This window comes from Phascolarctos cinereus, unplaced genomic scaffold (assembly GCF_003287225.1).
Source record: "Phascolarctos cinereus isolate Bilbo 61053 unplaced genomic scaffold, phaCin_HiC Scaffold_4;HRSCAF=312, whole genome shotgun sequence".
In the NCBI taxonomy this organism is placed as follows: Eukaryota; Metazoa; Chordata; class Mammalia; order Diprotodontia; family Phascolarctidae; genus Phascolarctos; species Phascolarctos cinereus.
In genome coordinates, this window is record NW_027555847.1 from 681,581,919 (window position 1) to 681,603,477 (window position 21,559).

A 21,559-nucleotide genomic window follows, 5' to 3' on the forward strand; every position below is an offset into this window, starting at 1 on the left:
GACCGACCCACCACCCCATCCGCCTCCAGGCAAGCCACACAGACCCTAGCCTAGACTGATGGCGCAGTGAAGAGAGCGCTAGGCATTGAAATCAGAAAGACCCGAGTTCAAAAATCCGACCACAGAACCTACCTAGCTGTGTGACCCTGGGTAAGTCACGTCACTCCTTGCCTGCCTCAGTTTCTTCAACTGCAAAATATTAGCACCTCCCTCCCAGGGTTGTTGAGAGGTTCAAATATTTGGACTTTTTTTTTTTTAAAGCATTTAACAGTGCCTGGCACGTAGTAGGAGTTACATAAACGCTTATTCCTTTCCCTCCCCTTCTCCCTTTACATAATGAAGTGCATTCTCTCACTTGATCTGGGCACCAGGGAGCTCCTAAACACATCTTTGGCTCTAACATTCACTCCCTCTCCCGTCCTTCAGACCCCATCTCAATTCTGCCCAGCCCCAATGCCCCGACTCATCCCAGGCCTCAAATTTCAGATACTGGAGGTGAGCAGACTGGGAATCCAGAGATCTCACCTTAACCTCATCCCTTTCAACCCCACACTCACTCCTCACTCCCTAGCATAGACCAGGCAGGGGCCCCAAAGGGACACAGTTGGGGTCCCACCGTCCCTTCCCTTTACTCAAGAACTAGGGAGGGGAGAGTATCTGTTCAGCCAGGTCCAGAGCGATGTTTTCTCTCATTAGTGTGTGCCCACACTTCAAAACTGACATTTGGAACCCTGTGTCCAGTAATTGAAATTATCTTCCCTGGAGAAGGAAGCATGCTGGCTTGGCATGTACGTTTATATGTACGAAAACTTTTCTCTGGGGAGGGTGATCTTCTCTGGCCTTCCCCTCTGGATCCAAGGACATTCACACTGAATCCTGAACTTCTTCATATCCAGAACCATACTCCCTGGGACAGCAGAGGAAGCAAAGCCCCTTCTGCCCCTGGGTACAGGCCAGTGGCTTCCTGTCCAACCTGGGTCTAATCTGGCTCTCTACCCTTGGAGCCATCCCATTCAGGGACTAGATCTTCCTCCTTAAGGCTGGCTGAGCCAGCCCAGCAGGGCAGGCCTGGCAGTCTCACTATGGCCTGGCCCACTGACCCCATTCCTTTCTCAGCAAGAAGCTGGCTCTGTCGTAGGGAACTAGACAATGAGTCCCAAGCCTCCAGCTGCTGTCTCTCCAACTGCCTTCAAGTCCTGGAGAAGTCTGAGCAGCAAATTGCTTGTTCAATACACTCTACCCCTCCCTCCCTTCCCCCTTAGCTAGCCCCTAGGTTGTGGCTGACTCACCTACCCCCTGACAGCCTAAGTAAAAATCAGGAGACATACTTATTATTCATTTTGGTATTTTATTATTTTCAAATCTTCAGGCAGTATGTACAGAAATAAAGACATTCAGGTTTTGTTATTTTTAAAAAGGCTCTAGAATGACTTGGCTGATCTGATGCCAGATGGAGGCACCTGGCAGGAAGTACACCCCTTCACCAAAGGAGGGACAACTGAGGCCAGAGAGGGGAGGAGCCAGCACCAGGCTCTGTCCCCCAAGGCCCCTCCAAGACAAGACAGGCTGCCAAGTCTAAGGGAAGTTGTATGTGTGCAAGTGGTGGGGTGAAGTCTCTCCTTTCTAATCCTCTTCCTCCCCGTGCACAGGACCAAGTGGGGCACAGCTGCTCCCCTACCCCTCCTCATAGGGCCCTGTGCTTCACTCCTCCCTCACCAGCCCCAATATTCCCCTTTCCCCGAACTTCTTCAGCAAGCTTTGTGTTCAGGGACCTCGGCTCACTTTCGCTTTTTGCTTTTGGATGCCCGGCTCCTGGGCCTCTGCAGGACTTTTGGCACCCAATTTGGCTTCTCTCAGTTACTAACCAACCAGCCTGTGGGGACAGGAGAGGACAGAGGGAGAAGGGAAGGTCTCTAGGCAGCAGGCCAAGACAGAGATGCTCCCTGGATACACCTATTGGGCCCAATGCAGGAAGGAGGGAGACAGCATCAGGCCTCAAGCTTCTTCTGCGACAGTCTTAACCTCATAAACCTGGGACCCCATGAGTTACCCTGCTCATATACTAGCTCCCCAACACCACCCCTCCTCGCCAGCTTCATTCCCCAAGGGGAAATTTCTCATGTCCTTATCTCATCCAGTACCCAGTCTTCCCTCCCCCCTCCTTTCACACTGGATCCTGGAAAGGGGGGTCACAAAGTACCCTGCAGGAGCCAAATGGTCTTGCATCCTGAAGCTTCTGACAGTAGTGGGGCCCTTGCTGGGAGAACAACACAGCACAGTCCAGCAGGTCCCCATCAGTTGTCTTCAGAGAATCTGCTCTGTGCTTGAGGCCGAAATATCCAGCAGCCTCCAGGCTGCGTAAGGGTTGAGCTCAGTCTGGTCTCTACAGAGTGCCCACACGTACAGCATACGCAACACTTTATCCTGGAAGAAAAGAAAGCACATTCAGAACAGGAACCTCTCCCAGGAAGGATGAGCTCTGCACCAAGCACCTAATGCTCTTCATACCCAAGTGGCAGGTGCTGTGGCAAGAACTGGTTCGTTTGAGTGGACCAGTGAAAATTCTACTGTTGTCAAAACTGAGCCCCATGAGACCTGAAAGACCACTGGGACAGATCTTGGAAACTGAAAAAAAATTCTAAAACAGTCCAACCTGTAACCTAAGTAGCAATCCTCTCTACTGCACTGTCTCTTTTTAAAAAATACTCTTCCCTCAATTACATGTAAAATTCTTTTTAACATTTTTTTTTTAAATTTTGAGTTCCAAATTCTCTCCCTCCTTCCTCCCCTCCCTTCCCTTCTCCCTGAAACATTAAGCAATCTGATACTGGTCATACATGTGCAATCATTCTTAACAAATGGTCTCCAGTTTCCATTTAAACACCTCCAGTGATGGAAGCTCATTCTACCTCTTCATAGCACAGCCTTTCAAATACTCAAAGAGTGCCTGTTCTCCCTTACTTATTGCTTCTCAGGGTTAAATAGGCCCAGTTCCTTCAACTGATCCTTGCTATGGCCTAGGGAAACCCTCCCTCCTGGGATCAATGGAAGTGGTATCACCAGGTATGCAGAAGATACTAACTTCTCTCCTGAGGAAAATAAAGTGGAGGGAGGTTCTGCCAGGTTGTGTGAGTGGGTGCCAGGGTGGCATGTGAGCATCAGTGTGGCCAAACATGAAGTTGTGCATTTAGTGAAAATAATCCTAAGCATGCTTAGGGGCTCTGAGATCTCAGACTAACTAGGCTCTGCAGTCCCATAAGCAATAAGCCCAAAGGCCAGCAAGCACAATGGGAACCCAGCTTACAAAATCCTCATCTGTCCACCAAGGGGGAGGGTCTAGTAAAGGGAAAGGAAACAGAGAGACTGCCATGAGGACAAGCGGGGCCCAGAAAGGAGAATCCAAAACCCCTCTACACTATTTAGTTTACAGACAGGCTGAACGAACTCCATGAGGAGCACAAGGCTAACTCCCTGAAACTTGGAAGAATCCGAACCACAGAATACCAGAACTGGAAGGAGTCTGGGACGCCACCCAGTCCAACTCCTTCATTTTGGCATGTGAGAAGCCGAAAGGACATCTGGGGACATCCAACTTGTCACCAGGAGAACCAGGGCTCCTAACTTTGGCTTTACGTATCTGGGAGAACAAAGCAAGCTGTCTTGTCGGCTTCACGCAGGCAGCGACAGAGCACCAGTTCCAAGGTTGGGGAAGCTGTGGCCTCGAGGCCACACGTGGCCTTCTTGGTCCTCAGGTGCAGCCCTTTGACTGAATCCAAACTTCACAGAACAAATCCCCTCAGTAAAACTCAGGCTCGGTCAAAAGGCTGAGCCAAGGACCCGACAAGTTCCCCACCCCTGGTTAGACTAACTCATGATCTACAATTCCACAAGGGACTAGAAAAAATATGTTTGGGATCATTGTAGAGCACAGCCACAGTGCTACCCAAACCATCCTTGTGCTTTCCTACCAGAGCTAGACCCCAAGACTGCACTCACAGCAACCCTCCAATGCCAGATGGAACCCATGTGCTCCAATGGAGAGCTATCATTTACATTTGACTTTCATGTCCCAGCCAAGGCCCAGTAAATGAATGAGTTTGTTGTTGTCTTGAATCACAGATCTAAGAGCTGGAAGGGAGCTCAGATGCCATTTTACAAATGAAGAAACTGAGGATCAGGAGGCTAAATGGCATGTCCATTCCTTTGTTCTCTCTCTCTCCAGGTACTAGAATGCTCTCCTCAGTTACTCCGCTGGGCACACAGGTGGCCAGCCAGCAACTGGACTCTCACGAAGAAACAGACAGCCTGTGGGGCTACAGATGTCAGGAAAACGGAGAAATTGGGCATTCAATCAGTGTTACTACAGCAAGGAGTGGCAGTGAGAGTCCATCCTGCTGTGTCCAGCCTGACAAGGCTCGATCCTTTCAGGTGCTCCGCTTGGTCTTGTGGGAGAAAGGATGCCAGCTGCAGTCTCCTGCAGCTGGTGTTCCAGCCATAACAACCTCCCTACTGGCCCCTCTTGGGGATGCTCCACGCCCTGCCCCCCGCCCCCTGCTTCTTGGAAGCCCCACTGCCACACGAGGCCTCTCCTGATCCCCTCTCTTTACCATTCTCTGTACAGTCTGTGTTCATTTGTCTATGCACATGTTGTTGTCATCCCTACTATGATGGACCCTCCGAGGGCAGAGGCCGTTTCCTTTTTTGTCTCTGTATCCCCTGCACCTGGATTAAAGTCTGCTGAAAGGAACTGAATTTCTGGTCAGTCCTTCGAGGACTATGGTTTAGGGGGCATCGTCTCAGGTGCTGAACATACAAATCAGACAAAACACCCTAAAACAAAGACTTCTGAGTTCCCAGGAGGCTGAGGGAGGATAGAGGAGACACTCACTTTGTTCAGTAAGTGCCCACAGCCACAGCCTCTCTGTGCTCAGGACCCTCCTATAACAAAGAGGGTGTTCAGCAAGGCACCCGAAGGGTCCCCTAGATCTGACATACCATAGTTCTTGGAGTCTAGGAGATCAACCTGGGGGATGGCACGGTTCTGTCAAACGGCATCTCTGGGGACAGAATTCTAGGAATTCAGAACGGTGGGGGCAGACACCAGCAGAAAGAGCCAGAGAAAAGCCCCCCTTCAGGCAGCTGCTCCCTTTCAAGGCCTCCGGCTCTGCACAATCTCCCACCTGGCCTAGCTTCCAGGCCACCACTTTCTGTTTCCTCACATCCTCCCAGCACCTCTCAAGTGAGGCCCTGAAGACAGGGTAGGTTCTCTCCTCTTCCCTCTGCCCCTCGGCAGGCCTCAGACGACAGTGGAACCAGCCCCTAACACAGTCTCTCTCCTAGCATGACCTCACACTGCCTTCCCCACATGAGGCTGTTCCAAGAACAGTACCAGCCTCTACTATTGGACGTTCCGAGCTCTCAGAAGATACAGCAATGTCAGAAGGCTGCTAGCTGGGCCAGTGGATATGGCAGTGGATGTGGAGTCAGGGAAACCGAGTCTAAATCCTGCCTCAGACATTACTATTTGACCTTGAACAACAAGTCACTTAACTTTTCCTTGTCTCAGTTTCTTCACCTGCAAAAAATGGGAACAGCACCCACCTCTCAGGGTTGTTGTAAAGATTAAATGGTATTTGTATAGTACTTTGCACGTCTTAAAGTGATATATAAATGCCAATTATCATTATCATATCGCTATTATGAAGAAGTGGCAGTCAGAATGTCTGGGTTCTAGTCCTGACTCAACCACAGTCTAAGTAGGCAAGTTCACAAACCTTCCAACTTCTCCTTTCTGAGTCTGAACTTCTTTACCTGTGAAATGGAGAGAACAGTCCTTCCCCGTCCTCCCTCCCTCACAGAGCTATTGTGTGAAGCCAAAGAGAAGGTGTACTATCAAGGGCTGGGACAGCCAGGAATTTTCTCATTAAATATTGGACAAAAGCCCGCCATCCGCAATTCCTAAGGAACTGACAAATCTGTGAGACTAAGAGCCACAGACAAGTGATCAAAGTATGTGAAAAGTTTTCACAAAGAAATACAATCAATAATCACTTGGAAAATTTCAATACGACTAATAATCAGAGAAATACAAACTGAAACAACTCTGAAATACAGACTGAAAAGCCTTCAAATGAGGGAAGAAAGGGATAATCAGTGCTAGAGGAACTGCAGGGTGGGTGATGAGTATGCTGAATTCACTGCACAGGGAACTATGTACTGGCTTAAGCACTCTGGAAAACAACTGGGAATTCTCTAGAGAAGTGACGGCATGACCTCGTTCCCTCTGACCCAGAGATCTCAGGATCCAGTCTATTTCCCAAGGAAGTCATTGGCAGCAAAGTTCAACAAGCCCAGCAACTGGAGCCTACTATGGGAGGACAAAGACGGAGGACGTGCAGACTGTGGTAAATGGAGGCAGTGGACCACACTGAATGAATGCGAAGAACGAAGAAAAACGAGGGAAGACACGTGTGGAGAGTAAGACAGGAAAGGGAGGCGAAGCCGGGAGACAAAGAGAGACGAAGACTAGGACAGAAGAAAGAAAAACAAAAGTCAATCAGACTCGACCACAGCACAAATGACTAGAGCATCACAGCTGACGTCCACACCCGCCCTCTCTGTGAACTAAAAGAGCAGAAGGGGACCGTCAGTACCAATCATTCTATCGGGTGCTTTTGCTAAACTGCTTTCGGGAAGTGTGCTTTCAGGGGGCTGAAGAGGGACAGGCTGAGCAACTGTTGGGAAGTGTCTGTTGAGACCAAATGCACTGACAGATATAAGAAAAAAAAAGCCTAGGTAGCTGCCAAAGCCGCCTCTGACGTCCCTTGGGAAACGTACCGAGCTCCGGAGAAGCCAACTGACTGCAGGAGCAGAGAGGGCAAGGGGAGCCAGCTGTCTCCAAGCTAATGTGGGGTAAGGGGACAACAGCCACCAATCCGCAGGTGCCTGCCGGTACAAAGACCTTCACTGCTCGTGGAACAGCGGGCTAGCTAACCACCCTGCTACTTTTGTGACTTTTTCTCAGTTTCCTCATTGGACTAGGTGACCTCTAAACAATTTTGTACCCCTAAATTTTAGGTCTTCTTTGCCCTACTCTTGGCTTCTGCCTTGGTTCATCTCCAGCTCCTTCTCTACCCACCTCTACCTCTTTGTCTTCCAGCTGCCGTAACTAGAAAGACCCAAGACCAGAACTGGGCCCTTCTCCAACAGGCCTACCACTGGCATGGATCACTAACCCTGCGTTTAAGTACCAGGTCTAACACTGACTCCCTGGGTGAGGCCAGTTCTCGAACCATTCTATCAACCTCTGCTTCATCTCTTGTAAAATGACATGGTGGTCCCTTCCAGCTCTAAGATTTATATATTTTCTAGAGAACGTATTTCAGTTTGCTATAGTTAGTAATCATTACATTTCTACAGCACTTTGAGGCAATACTCCAAATATTATCCCCATTCTGCAGAAAAGGAAATTGAGGGTGTTGGACCAGATGGCCCCTGAACTCCTCCTCTGCTCTACAGCTAAGACCCCTTCATCACAGAGCTCCTACTGAATATCTGAACTGGGATTATGGATCTGCTATGTAACTCCTAGCCCAAGGCTACATGCTGCTACAGAATTGAGCAATGTGCCTAGAATGTGCTCTCAGCTCCCCAGGCCGATGCCCTAAGCAAACCTGCTGCACAGCCTCAAGCACAGTGCAAACCAGCAATGGCCTCACTGGCCCCCTCATGCGGGGATGGGTGGCCATAGCAGAGGTGACTCTGAGAAATGAAAGAAAATCATGGAGTTCATGGAAGCAGAATGCATCACCCAGGACAGGACCCATGTCCTCCTAGAGCTCTTCCAGGTACCAAGGCCTGAATATAATCTCTGCTGCCTAAGAGGGTACTGTACTGCTCTGAGCTTTATCTGACCCACCAGCTACTGGGAACCAAAACATTCCATTTCAGTTTCACTGTGAACATAATGAAGTAAGAGGCCAAGGGATAATGGAAACTGATGGAGCCTGATACCAGGCTATATGGGCAGAGATCCTCAGATGCCAGTGCTGAGCTAATTCACTATGAGGTACTGTTTTATATGGATGACTTTTTGTTACAGGGCGCAAGGAAGGCCGTGGCTCAGGCCCAGGACCTGATCTGTGAGGGTAGAACAGCACGGGATGAGACTAGAGGGTGGCCCTTAACTCAAAACAGCTACTGTTCAGCTGGACCATTCTCCCCAGGATTCCCAAGATATGAATTCCTCTGTATCTTGGGAATTAGGCAACTGAGATGTATGGTTAGGGATGGAAGGACAGGTAAGGAAGAGGAATGGGACCCCATCCAAGCCCCTGATGAAGCTACAAGCAAACCAGAAGCAGAAAATCCAATCCCCAAGTCACTAAGTCCTAAGTTGGATGGAAACCAAGGTACTGATAAGGGCTTCTGTGAAGCCCAAGCTGGAGTGCTCCCAAACCACATCCCTCTAACCCTCAAAAACACCTTCCCTGGGCTGCCCTTATCCCCCAAACCATATTTCCTATGGTCCTAGACAAAGGCAGAGGCCTTCTAAGAAAAACAATTAGATCATTTTCCCAGAGATGAAAAATCTAAAGAGAAGCTTCATATGCTTCTGACATGGTAAAAAGGAACCATTCCCAAAAGTCATGAAATAAGAGGGGAGCTCCAGCCACATTAGGTAGGGTTTGAGGCGGTTTTAAAGGAGAACTCAGGTCATTAAAACACGGTCAGGCATTAGTGATGATGTTATCTTCTCTGGAAGGTGGAAAAATATAACCAGTGTTTATTGTGGAAAAGTGAAGTATAGTCCAAACAGCAGACTGAGGAGTGGACTAGCTAACTCTTCCTCATTAACAGATTGTTAAGATTCCCCCTTGTGTTTTTCATGAGGCAGCTCATGGAGAGAAGCTGTCAAACACTGGAGGCAGCCCCCCCCTCCTCAAGGTCAGCCTCCCTGCTGAAGCCAGGACCGAACCTTGAGGAGGCTGTGAGGACAGAGGAGGTTCTCAAGAAAGGTGCTGAGTGAGTGAATGGGACACCTGTCCCAAAAGGGCACACCAGAACGTGGCTCATTCTTCCTATACCCGGCTTAGCTGCACCAGAACAAGTGAGGGGCCATGGAGCAATAAGGCCACAGAGCAGCCAGTCCTCCCTGGCTACTACTGACATATCCAGTCAATCAACCATGAAGATTTGTTGATCCAATCTGAAAACCAGATGGGCTACTAAGCCAAAGAGCTATGCTGGAGTCAGGCCTGGGCACTAGGAAATCACTAGAGCCTATATGGATTCATCAGCTTGGGGGGGGGGGCGCCTTGGACTTGGGAAATCAGGAGATCTGGGGTCTACTGCCAGTTTGGCCCATAGACTGGCTCTGTGGGCCTCAGTTTCCTCATATGAACAATAGCACGAGCCCCCTTCAGTCCTGATGTTCTTCCTATGCCTTCACTTACCGGGTCTCCTTCTACCACTTCCCCGTCGGGGTTCCCGATCACCATCACTAGCTGTGCCTGGAACGTGATGATTAGTACCGGTCCCTGTTCCATCATCTTCCCCATCGCCAGCTGCAGTGAAGGCAAAACAAAGGGGAAAAAACACACCACCAACAGCTTTGGTAGTGATGAGAAGTGTCCGCCCATGCTGCCACAGGAAGAGACAGCAGTGGGAAAATGAGGCAGTCCTTCTTGTCTCCTGCTCAGTTACAGGGAAGACTGACCAGCCTCTGCACACAGTCAGACTGCATGCCCCTCATCACCACAAAGCTTCCTGTGATGCTGCCATGACGCTCGTTCAGACTCCCTTTTTGACATCCTTCACAGTGACAACCCACAAAAACACTACCTCACTCCTTGGTGGCTCAGCAGGTTCTGTTCTGCAAAGCCCTCCCCGTTAATCTGTCTTATCTCAAGCTTCAGAACAGCTCTCTCAGCAAATTCTCTCCTGGCATCCACAACCCCCAACGCCATCCTCAGTCGGATGTCTGAAGCAGCCAGCACAAGCTCTCAGCCTTGGCTGACATGTTCAGGAAGAGGACGTAGCTCTGAGCCCAGCTCACACACTGGGGGAGACTGGGAAGAGGGCAGGCCTAGGTGACTGGCTCTGTCGCCCCCTCCAGTCCCAAGAGATGTTCCTGGGTTTCACGTGATGCCTCCACCCCAGGCCCACCTCTCACCCTCCTGTTGCAGGCCCCAAGGTCAATGACTGCCAGGCCTTTCCAATCACCATTCATTAAACTGTATTTTCTGGGAGTCCTTGGAGAAGGTCCTGCATTTTAAGGGTTAATGAGAATGACTGAATTTCCTAGTACGTTCTAGGAAGGTCTGGTCACTAAAGGCAGGCCATTTTTCAGCGCTCTGCCTGCAGGCTCCACGCCCTATAGTTAGAGTCAGAGATCAGTGTCCTGAGGCACTCAACACCCTGTGGCCTTAGAACTAGACTAGCACCTAGAGGTTCTGGGTCCTGGATGCCTAAGGCCTGAACCTGGGTCAGGGCAAACATATCCAGGGGCTACAATCTTCAGAAATTAAAAAAAAAAAGTTATCCAAAGCTCCTCATGCGGAACTTCATCTGCCAGACAAGAGTTCAAGAACATTATCCCAAACCCCTTCAGAACAGGTGCTCTCAGCCCAGGGCTATTAAAAGAATTGGACAGAATATTTGAAATAGAACTGGTTTCATTTGTAATTTTATTTTAGGCATTTAAAAACACTGTTATGAGAAGGGGTCCACAGGCTTCACTAGACTGGTTTTGGTTCCGGAACCAAAAATGATTAAGGACCCCTGCTTCAGAAGGAAGCTTAGGGTTCTGTAACCAGTGACTCAGTGACTCCAGTTCTGTAGAGAAAATGAACAGGTTTCTCTGTAGGGTCTTAGGTGCCAAGATCCAGCAGAAAATCAAAATCTTGTGAGGAGGGGCCGCAGGCAGGCTTGGCTCTCTCTGCTCAGCTTGACCAATTTTGAAGTGTTTCCTCTTACACCAAGTGGCAGGTATCACCACCTGGGCGACACGATGCTTGCCCCGTTCCTGATCCAATAAAGAGATCTCACCACTGCCAGCCCCGTTTCAAGTATTCTCCTCCTCCCAGCAGCTCATGACAAACCCAAAAGGAGAGGGGACAGATGCAGTTGCCCTCGCCCTCGTTTCAACTGAGTGTGTGTGGCTGGAGAGAATGGACACAAAACCCTGAGCTGCACCTGTCAGTCGTGAGTTTGTAAATCCTGGCTGCCTGCCACAGGAAAAGCCAGTAGCAGGACAGTCACAACTACACTGGGTGGGTAAAGAACAGACCGTAATGTCTCAATGGGCCTCCCCACCTAGGCCAGGCTTGCCAGATGGGACCAGGTCCCCAATGGAGCCATAATGCCTCACCAAAGTTCACTAGAGGATACTTCCCTCTTATAAGAAATGGGTCCAGACACCCCTTTCCTAGCAGCTGTTATTCTGAAAGCCAAGCTATTCCTCTTTACAATGCTGAGATCAAGTTTACTGGTTTAAGAGCTCCTTAGGGAACAAAGGCTGAAGCTGTAATCATTTCAGAAGTCCTAACATATACAAGCCCATGCTAAGCTAGGGGTGGAGAGTGTGAGGCAGCAGGTAGGAATTGGAGCCATAGGGTCGTAGAGGTGGAAGGGACCTCTGAGGGCGTCTAATCAAACTCACACCTAAGCAAGAATCTTCTGTGACTTCCCTTTACAATTTAGTCTAGAACTCTGTACTTCCCAAAGCAGTTAATTCAACACTGGGCAGCTAATTTCTTGGCAACTTTTCCTTACATTGATCCCAACTGTGTCTGTGTGCAACACCAACTCGCTGCCTGCATTTTAGAGACACGAGGTTGGGTCCTAGCTAGGCCAGGAACTTGTTTCATGACTGAGGGCAAGTCATTGCCCTTCTTCCAGGCCTCATCCCACTCCTCTGTAAGACAAGACAAGCTGTCCTAGATCAGCTGTTCTTAACCTTTTCTATTTCACAGACCCTTTAGGAAGTCTGCTGAAATCTATGGACTCCCTTCTCAGATGTCTAAAATGCATAAACTAAATACATAGGACCACAAAGAAAGGCAATTACACTAAAACAGTTACCAAAATATTAAAAAAAAAAAACAACCCTAAAACAAATTCACAGATCCCCAGGTGAAGGTCCCCTGGGCTAGATGATCTCAAAGCTCCATTAGAGTCCTATGAGTCTAGCTGACTTCTGTATAGCAAGGAGAAAACCTAAGGGACTTACATCAACATTGCTGATGTCCAGAATCTTGGAATGGAACTGCAGGCCCATGGATTTTGCTTGGTGGATGGGATGAGCTACTTGATTGTACGTCTGCAAGAAAGGAGACACAGGTAAGACAAAAGCAGGGTCACCATCATTTCAAAAAAGTGGACATCGGGAGGAAAGCACCAATTTTCAGTGGGGTTTGGGGGAGGCATGTGGGACAGGGAGGCACAGACTGCAGTGATGCAAACCCTGTGACAGCCTGGAGAGGAGAGATCAAATAAATTCAATTAGACTAAAAATGGTACTTGTTTCTTTGTTCTCCATCTTCATCTCAACCCTGTGGTATCTCATTTGCTCTGACAGCCCCCAGAGTAGCCTGATTTGGGGTCTAGACAGGAGTCTGAGCTCTGAAGGCAGCTGTTGGCAGTGAGAACATGAATGTGCTACATGTATTTTTCTCTAACTAGAATTCAGTCTTATGAGAAACAAGGGCTCATCTTACATGTTACTTTTAAAACTTCCTCTCAGTAGCCTCCATCCTAGCAACAGCTTCATTGGCACAGTCATCTTCTCTCATTTTAACAAAGATATTCAGCCATCTCAGCCAACCCCAAGCCTCTCACACAAAGCATCTCATATTAGTCACAATGCAGAGGAGGGCTTCAAAGGTCTGACATCTCCTCCTCTGTTTTCCCCCACTGTTTATGAGATGAGTACAGAGCAAAATTAGCCAAAAGAGATTTGAAGTTGCTTAATACGAAGAAGCAGAGAACCAAGGCCGAGTAGGATGAGATACAGGGGAAGGGGATAAGAGCAAATTCGGAAGGGGTGAGGCTACATCAGGAAGCCTGAAGGTTGAGGGCATGGGTCATGCTCTAAGACCTCAAATAACTCGAGGGAGATCACTGATGATAACTCTTAGGATGAGGGAAGAGGTAGGAACTAAAGGTCCCCTGATTTCCCTCTACTGGGCCTAGAGCCAAGAAAACCTCGGTTCAAATCTGGCCTCAGATACTTTCTAGCACAGGCCTTGGAGAAGTCACTTCACCTCTGCCTCACCTTCCTCATTTGAAATTTGATATTAATAGTGCCTCACTCCCAGGGTTGTCGTGAGGATCAAATGAGATAATAACTGTAAAGCTTTTAGCGGCGTCTGACTCCGTGACCCCATCTGGGGTTTTCTTGGGCAAAGATACTGGAGTGGTTTGCCATTTCCTTCTCCAACTCATTTTACAGATGAGGAACTGAGGCAAACAGGGTGAAGTGACTTGCCCAGGGTCACACAGCCAGTAAGTTGTCTGAGGCCAGATTTCAACTCAGGAAGATGAGTTTTCCTGACTTCAGGCCTGGAACTCCATCCACTGTGCTGTCTACTTGCCCGTCTGGCACACAGTAAACACTATGTAAATGTTAAGTTATTATGATTATTATTATTGCTATTAGGCTTCCCACTACAGCATACCCCCACCCCAACCCATTCCTATGCTGTCCCTGCAATCTGGCAATGAAGACAACCTCATTAACCCCCCCTTTTCCCAGGGGAATTATTTGATATCAATTTATATGTAGTCTTATGGATTTTGAGTCAACTATGTAATCACTCTACAACGAGGGAGGTGACTGAGTTTAGCTTGTTAAACTAACCTCTCAGTATTCTGAGAACACTGGCCCAGACTAATGGGATGGACTTTTGGCCTGGGTAGGCAGACCAGGTTCACAGATCTTGTGCATTAGGACACAGACATGCTTGAGTCTGGTACTTTAGGGCACTGTCCCTTTCTTTATTCCTGCATATCCCTCCTCCCTGAGTTTCCTTGCCTTCATTTGAGTCCTAATAAGCTGGACAAGTTCTGACCAGGGTCTTGATGACACATGAAGCTTGCTGTCTGAGGACCAACCACGCTAAGTACACAGCGCCAGGCTGGCGACGAGGGGATGAATTTACAGTCACAGCAACTTCACAAAGAAAATCAAAGAGTACAGGGGCTCGACGTGCCCTGCCGAAGGGAGTGTACCCCTCACGCAAACATCATGGATCCTCAAAGCAGCCATGCAGGCCCTCTCCCAAGCAGCTTCAGTGGATGGGGATGGACTGGATGTACCATGTCTGCACTCTGCTGGGCTGGTCCTCACGTACCCAACTCCTCTCCAGGCTGATGACTGCTGCCCTTCTGACTCCTTAGAAAATATTCTCAGAGCTTATGCTCCTGCTGACCTTCAAGGACACAGGATCACCCCAAACCCCAGTGAGGCAGGGGAAGATGTATTCTGAAAACCCCTAGTAACCTTTGTGGACACAAAGATAAGAAGGGAAGACCCAAAGGTGGGGACTGGAGGAAGAAGAGCGGCTGGATCCTAGGCCCAGAACATGGCAGGTGCAGGAAGGCCCTCTGCTGGTTGTATCTGGTGATGACACCCACGGATCAGACACGTGGAAGCTGCAGAAACCCAGTGACAGCAGGGCTCTTTCCTTTGCCGTGTTTTGTTTCACCTGTTGTAAAGATCCTCTCTCCTGCCAGGGGCATCTGCCCAGGAAACAAAGATACCTCGGTGGTGAGGCATCGTGAGGCCCGGAAGAAGAACAGCTTTCACAAAACTAGTCACAAGCCCACCTGCTTCTTCACCCCTCACCAACACTTCTAAAGCACCTGTTCCACACATGGTACTGAGTACCAGAGACAGAAGTGCCTAGACCCTGCCCACAAGGGCTCACATTCCACAAGGGAGGCAGCTTCCTGATTAGCTGAATGACACGGTCAAATCTGTGCTTTAGGAAAGTCACCCTGACAGCCCCAAGGAGGACAGTGGGATGCTGAGGATGGAAGATCGCCCAGGTGCCTGTCACAACAGTCCTGGTATAGGTGAGAGGTGATATAAGGGGACATTTGTGAGAAGCGGGACAGAAAAGAGAGCTGATGGAGGCAGAAATGACACGACTGGGCAGCTGCTGAGCAAAAATGAGGAGTCGAAGGGAAAAGATGCTTGTGCCCTCAAGAGAAAGCAGCAAATTCAGAGGAGGGGAGAGCTGGGAAAGAAAACAAGCTCTGCTCTGGACTGATGAATCTGAGCCACCACTTGAAATGTCCACGAAGGATCAGGAGGTAGAAAGAGGACGATGACACAGCAGAAGACAGTGAACAGTGGTCACAGAGGTGGGAGGACCAAGAAAGAGTGACCCAGAAGCCGAGGGAAGAGAGTGTGAGGAGGATGGAGGGCTGACAGTGCCAATGGCTAAAGAGAGGTTAAAAGGGATGAGGCCTGAGGTTGTCAGGAGCCTGGGAGAGGCACGTTTCAGCTGCTAAACAGACAAGCGAGAGGAAATGACCAGACTGCTTTTTCCGGGAGTCTGTGAGCATTCTCTGATGAATGCAATGCTAAAGACCCCTCTGCCCCCAAACATCCGAGAATGCTGGAATGCAGTACAAATTTGCTAAAAGAAAAACACTTATTTGCCCCTCACCACATATGCCAGTTCCTTTGCCCCAGTCTATAAACATGCTCATTTGATATAGTCATCCCCAAAGCTAACAGCCTGTGTCTCAACTCCCTTTCACAACCTAAATCCCAGAGTTGTCTACACTTGCTCCCCCCATTTTCTCTCTTCTCTCGTAACCTCACAGCATGCTTCAAGGTGACTGATGATCTCCACCACTAAGTCACAGCAGTCTGTGATGCTGCTGAACACCTCGGTCTCCACGACACTGTTCTCTCCTGGTTTTCCTCCCACTTGTCTGTTGGCCCTTCTTAACTTCATTCCCTTAATTATCATGCTTTTCCCTGGCCATGACTCCTAAATCTGCGTGTCTAATCCTAACCTCCAATCCCACATTGCTACCTGCTAGACCTCTCCATTTGCATATCACCCAAGTACCTTACATTCAACTTGCTCAAAATAGAACTCTTTTCCATTCCAGAATCTATCTCTCTTCCCAACCTCCCCATTTTTGTTGAGAATGCCACCATTTTTCAGTCACTCAGTATCATCTCTGATTCTCCCCTCTCCCTATCTTGCTGATGCTATCTCCACACAAACAGCCTCTACTCTAATTAAACGTCCTCACTGCCTCCTGACCGGGCTGGACTACTGAAACAGCCTCTTAATTGGTCTCTGCTTCTATGGTCCTTTATCCCTAACCCATCCTGTACATTTGTCATGATATTTAAAAAATATAGATCTGTCCTTGTCACTCTCAAGTCAAAATTCTTTTTTTGTTTGTTTTGTTTTTGGTAAGGCAATTGGGTTAAGTAACTTGCCCAGGGTCACACAGCTAGTAAGTTTCAAGTGTCTGAGGCTAGATTTGAACTCAGGTCCTTCTGACTCCAAGGCTGAAGCTCGATCTACGGCACTACCTAGCTGCCCCTTCAACTCAAAATTCTTTGGTGACTCCCTATCACTTCTGGGACAAAATACAAAATCATTTCAAATTCTCCATGCTCTGACGATCTCACCTACTTTCCAAAGCTCATCTCTTATTACTCCCTCCACGTACTTTCCGTTCTAATCAAACCTGCCTGCTTGAGGCTGCCCCTTCACAACACTGAATCTCACAGAATTCCAGAGTTGAAAAGGCACTGGGCCTTAATCCAATCCATCCGTCAAAAGAGTCCCCACTAAACAGAGATGATAAGCAGTCACCTTCAACCTCTGGGCCTTGGCAAAGCACCTTGCCCACATGTGAGATACGTGTCCTCCTCACCTCCATCTGTCTCTTGGAATTCCGAGCTTCTTTCAAGTCTCAGCTAAGGTAACACCTCCAACACATATCAGGCATCTGCTGATCCCCTCAGCTGGCGCCGCTCTCTCCTTCTTGAAATTATTTTACATTACTTTTTAAAAACCTTCTGTGTTTATTTATCCATGTACCCATCACGTCCACCAATAGAACGTAAGCAGCTCAGAAGGCTGTGCTAGCAGGATGTAAGATCTGTCAGGTCTGAACATGCGGGACATGTGATGCCTGCTGTCTGAGGAACAAGCCAGCTCAAAAGAGCAAGGAAGGTCCCCAGGGTGTCACCGTCCACACTAATACCCCATGCATCCTGGAGCAGTCACCCCTCTTCTGCTTCAGGCATGCAGGTTCTCTCCTGAGCAGCCTCAGCTGATGGTGATGGGTCTGTCTGCCTTTCACTGGGCTGGTCCTCTGGCACACAGCTAATTGCCATGCCAATATTCAAAGTCTGTCTTCCTAGGTTGTATCACATTAAGTTCCATGAAGGCAAGGGCTATATTTTTACCTAAAATCTGTACCTCCACCGGTGTTGGGAACACAGCTCTATATACCAATGCAGCTTGATGTTTATTGTATGTAAATTAAACCATCACTCAACAAAGAGAATGCTACCTGACAACTGTCCGGTACACACACACACACACACACACACACACACACACACACACACACACACACACACAGTTGGAAAGGCTGGACCAAGGAATCAGTCCTTCACTACACTTAATGCGGAGTGGCACCGTACGGATGGACAACACACTGGGCCCAGAACTGAAGGGGAGAAAGAGGAGTTGCTTGCATCTGGGAAACTGCATGGTCTCTTTAATTACCTCAATTTGGTTTATGACCCCAAATCAAGTTGTTTTAGCAACAATATTTTCCTGGTGATGCTATACAGCTATCACTCCTGAAAACTCCATTATTCAAGGAGTCAGAACCATGGGTGATGTAAAAGGCGATCCCGAGAAGTGGGCGCAAGGAGGATGCAGCATACTGCTGACTTGTGGAAGTTTCACAGTCAAGGAAACAGGATTGGAAAAGGTGGTTCAGTGACTAAGTAAAAGCAAGGGGTAACAAATGGCCAGCACAAGCACTTCCAGGAGTGGGGAGCCTGCGGCCTCGAGGCCACATGTGGCCCTCTAGGTCCTCAAGTTCGGCCCTCTGACTGAATCCAAACTTCACAGAACACATCTCCTTAATAAATAGACTTAGTGCTCACAGAATCTGTGGGGCTAAAGGGTGGGTCACTCCAAAGGCTGCAGGTCTGTGGAAGCCTTGTGGACAGCACTGCAGGAGAAATAGAAATGACCGTTCTGTTTCTCAAAGAGAATAACTGTAAATGAGTTATTATTGTGACTGTTTCGTTAGAATTTGTAATTTTGTCAAAATGCAAATAGTTTGGAGGTCAAGGTTTTATTTGGCATTTGATGACCCATGTTGCCTCTCTGATTTCTGGTATTTGATGAGATGCTGGAGTTTGCTAGTACTTCTGTAAAACCTGAGAAATCTGAAGGCCACAGATCATACGGCTGGATGGCATTCTGGTGGCCAGCAGTGACAGCCCTGAGCAGTGCTCAGCTACCCTCTGCTTGCAGATTTCCCATGACAGGGAAGTCTGCTCCATCTGGCGTCAGATGGCAGCTCCCTTTTTTTGAAAGCTCAGATAATTGGGAAGTCCTCCTTACCGTGAGCTGTTTATCTGCTTCTGTACTTCTCACTGCTGCTCCCAATCCCACCACCCTCTGGGCCCACACCAAGCCAGTTAATTAGTGTCTTTGCCCTCATCTACAGCCCTCCAAATTCCTGAAGGCAGATCTCACATCTACCCTAAGCCTTCACACCCTCAAGTTTCTTCACCTGATCCATCACAGGGTCTGCTTGCTGGCTTGGCAGCCCTCCCCTGGACAGGCTCCATCCTGTTAACGTTTTCCCTTGCAGTGGACACTAAACTTCTTTAAGAGAACCTAAGATCATGTTCGCTCTAAAAAAATCCCTAACCTGCCACTAGTTCTTCACATTTATTTAATTTTCCAAAAGTCCAGAAATCAAAAATGTGAAAACTTACTGCTTCATAGCACCAGTCTTTGAGAATATCCAGCTCTCCAGTAATCATGGCCTAAAAAAGAAAATGAAAAGCATGAGCTGGAAGAGGAGACTTTTGGGGAAGCAAGCCTGCAAGAAGCAGCTTCTTGAGCACAAGTTTTAACAACAGCGCTGTCAGTGCTGCCTCCCCCCGCTATCAGAGCCTCAGCTGAACGTCTGGAGTCCTTGGGCAGCTGTTAAACTACCAGGGAGAGCTTTTAGGCAGGAAGCACTTAAGAGCTGGATGGGGAAGAAAGAGGACTGGTGTCGGGGGCTACCGTTCATGTACAAAGCCCTTCTCCCCAAGCTCCTGTGTCACCAAAACCTAGTCCACCCCCCTTACCCTCAGTTGTGGCTATTACAAAAGCTAGGTATGGAGATACCTCAATAACAAACCCCTTTCTTACAAAGCTCAGGCAAGGTTTGCCAGGGTGTGAAGCCACTGGGGAAAGTTTTGGCCTTCTCAGCAAATGAATCTACAATCCCCAGACATCTGAGAGTGGGAGAGTGCAGACAAGGTTGTGTCTCTAATTTCTGCGGGTGGTACTGGGCAGGGGACTATCCCAAGAGAACCTTGACAGACAGACAAACAGATAAACAGAAAGATGTCACACACACTTGAACATGAGAGTTGCAGCCTAATTCATCAGAAAGGGAAGGAATACCCAACCAAAGTCCAGAAAGACACACGCGCTGACTTAACACACAACCCCATGCCTCCTTTATCGTTTCTATTTCTGGCAGCAAAGCTACAATCAACAAAGCAGGTCATCAGAGCACATGTGCTCTGTAACACACAAGTGACCAGATTTCAGTTAGTCAGCAAAGAGGAACTGGGAGAGTCTTGTCCTAAATGGACCAATGAAATTATGGAGGTTAGGGCCTGCAAGAAAGGTAAGAGAAAGCAAAGACAAAACTGTGAGAACAATTTAAGTCTCCCTCTGAAGTCTGCTTCTGTATGATCTTCCCAAACCATCACAAGTCACTGTCCAAAAGGTGGGAAACAAGGGGGAGGTGCTAGGGAGAGAAAGGGGCTAATCACCCACAAATCTCCTTCAGCTACACCGAGAGATTACTGGCTGAATTGATGGATGAATATGAAAAATGGCAAAAATGTTCAGAGTAAGAGTTCAGCAGCAAGTCAAATCAGGAGCCAGGAAACCTGGTTCTAATCTCGAATCTACCCCCGAATGTGGCTTGCCCATGTCTCAGTTTCCCAGTCTATCAAATGGCATGATCAAAAGATCCCCTCACTACCATTCAAGAAAGGCAGAAACTTCCTGAAAGAGGAGGGCTACGTTAACAGTAGCAGGATTCACAGTAATGCCCCAGTTTCTCAGTGGGACAAACTCTCCTTGCCGCTCCATCCCCTCCTCCCCCACTTGCTGAGGCAGGTGGTCCCAGGCCAAGCCAGGCCAGGGCTTTCACTGATCACACATGAAATGCAAAGTGAATAGTATTCTGAGAACCTGAAAGTCTCTCTCTAGTCAGGGATGGGATTGGGATGAACCTCATCTTTAATCAGCCAAAGCTGAGGAATTAAGAACAATGACATACCTAATGGGTCTCCTAAAGAGTCAAAGGATACTGATGGACTAGGACTGTCCCTCAATCAGATCAGTTAGCAGTGAATGTTTCACTGACAGGCCTTCACAAGAAATTGAAAATCTTGAGAAGCAGAAATGCTGGAGAAGTGTTGAGGGGCTTCACATGAAACACCTACCTCTAGGACATTGGGAATGATATCCCGTTCACACTGCTGCAGAAATTTATCTTTGTCAAAAGCTGGATCCACTTTGAGGATTTCAGTCAGAACTTCAGACATCTCTGTCTTCGAGAACAGGCCACCTGATGAATGAGATTCTGTAATCAAGCCTCACGGTCTCACCCCCAGTGGTGGGCTGTACAACCAACCTCCCCACACCTGGCCCAGCACCCCAGATTTTGGAAGCTTCCTCTTCCCACCTGCATGGCAGTCTCTGTCACAAGTATCTGCAGTGTGCTCATCCTCGGTTCCTGGGTCCTGGGGGAGGATGGTCTGCTTACCTACTAAATCTGTAATCTTGTCTGTCACTGCTCGAGATACTCGAATGAGGGCATTATCGCTTTCATCGTATTTCATCTTCATCTCAAAGAATCCTGAAAGCAAATCAGACAGGAGGACCTGTGAACAAACTGTTTGTCTTCATTTCAAAAACTCATTCTACCATTAGTTACCATCAACACAAGCACCTAAAGAGAAAAAACTTTTAAAAAATATTATTGATCATGACACCATAAACTAAGAGTTCATAAATGTACATTAACTTGAGCAAATATTCTACTTCTTTTGAATGCCCTGTTCTGTGTACTTCTTTCAGGTTTCAATGGGTCTTCTCAAATTATGCTGTTCAATGTCAATCAAAAAATTATGCCATTAAACACCAAGAGATCAGATCACAGGACAAAGTCTCTTCCTGTGAACAGCTTTATACAGAGGGCAGGATTTGATAAGGGGTCAGCAAGGAAGAGGATGACCCCTCTCAAGTGG

The 21,559-nt window shown here is 48.2% G+C and overlaps 1 protein-coding gene across 2 annotated transcripts in view; it reads right to left on the reverse strand.

The window, feature by feature from the left end:
• Positions 1-1,328: 1,328 nt before the first annotated feature.
• TIMM44 (translocase of inner mitochondrial membrane 44) overlaps positions 1,329-21,559 on the reverse strand; it is a 38,577-nt gene continuing 18,346 nt past the window's right edge. Inside the window, exons 8-13 of one of the 2 annotated variants that reach the window (XM_020978126.2) lie at positions 21,076-21,168; positions 20,753-20,877; positions 19,013-19,063; positions 12,233-12,322; positions 9,456-9,566; positions 1,329-2,424 (exon numbers count right to left, since the gene is read on the reverse strand). In XM_020978126.2, coding sequence (XP_020833785.1) covers positions 2,305-2,424; positions 9,456-9,566; positions 12,233-12,322; positions 19,013-19,063; positions 20,753-20,877; positions 21,076-21,168 — 590 coding nt within the window. In that variant the 3' untranslated portion in view covers positions 1,329-2,304. Of the gene's footprint in view, positions 2,425-9,455; positions 9,567-10,671; positions 10,837-12,232; positions 12,323-19,012; positions 19,064-20,752; positions 20,878-21,075; positions 21,169-21,559 lie in introns of those variants that run through there. The other variant, XM_020978127.2, reaches the window with a different exon arrangement.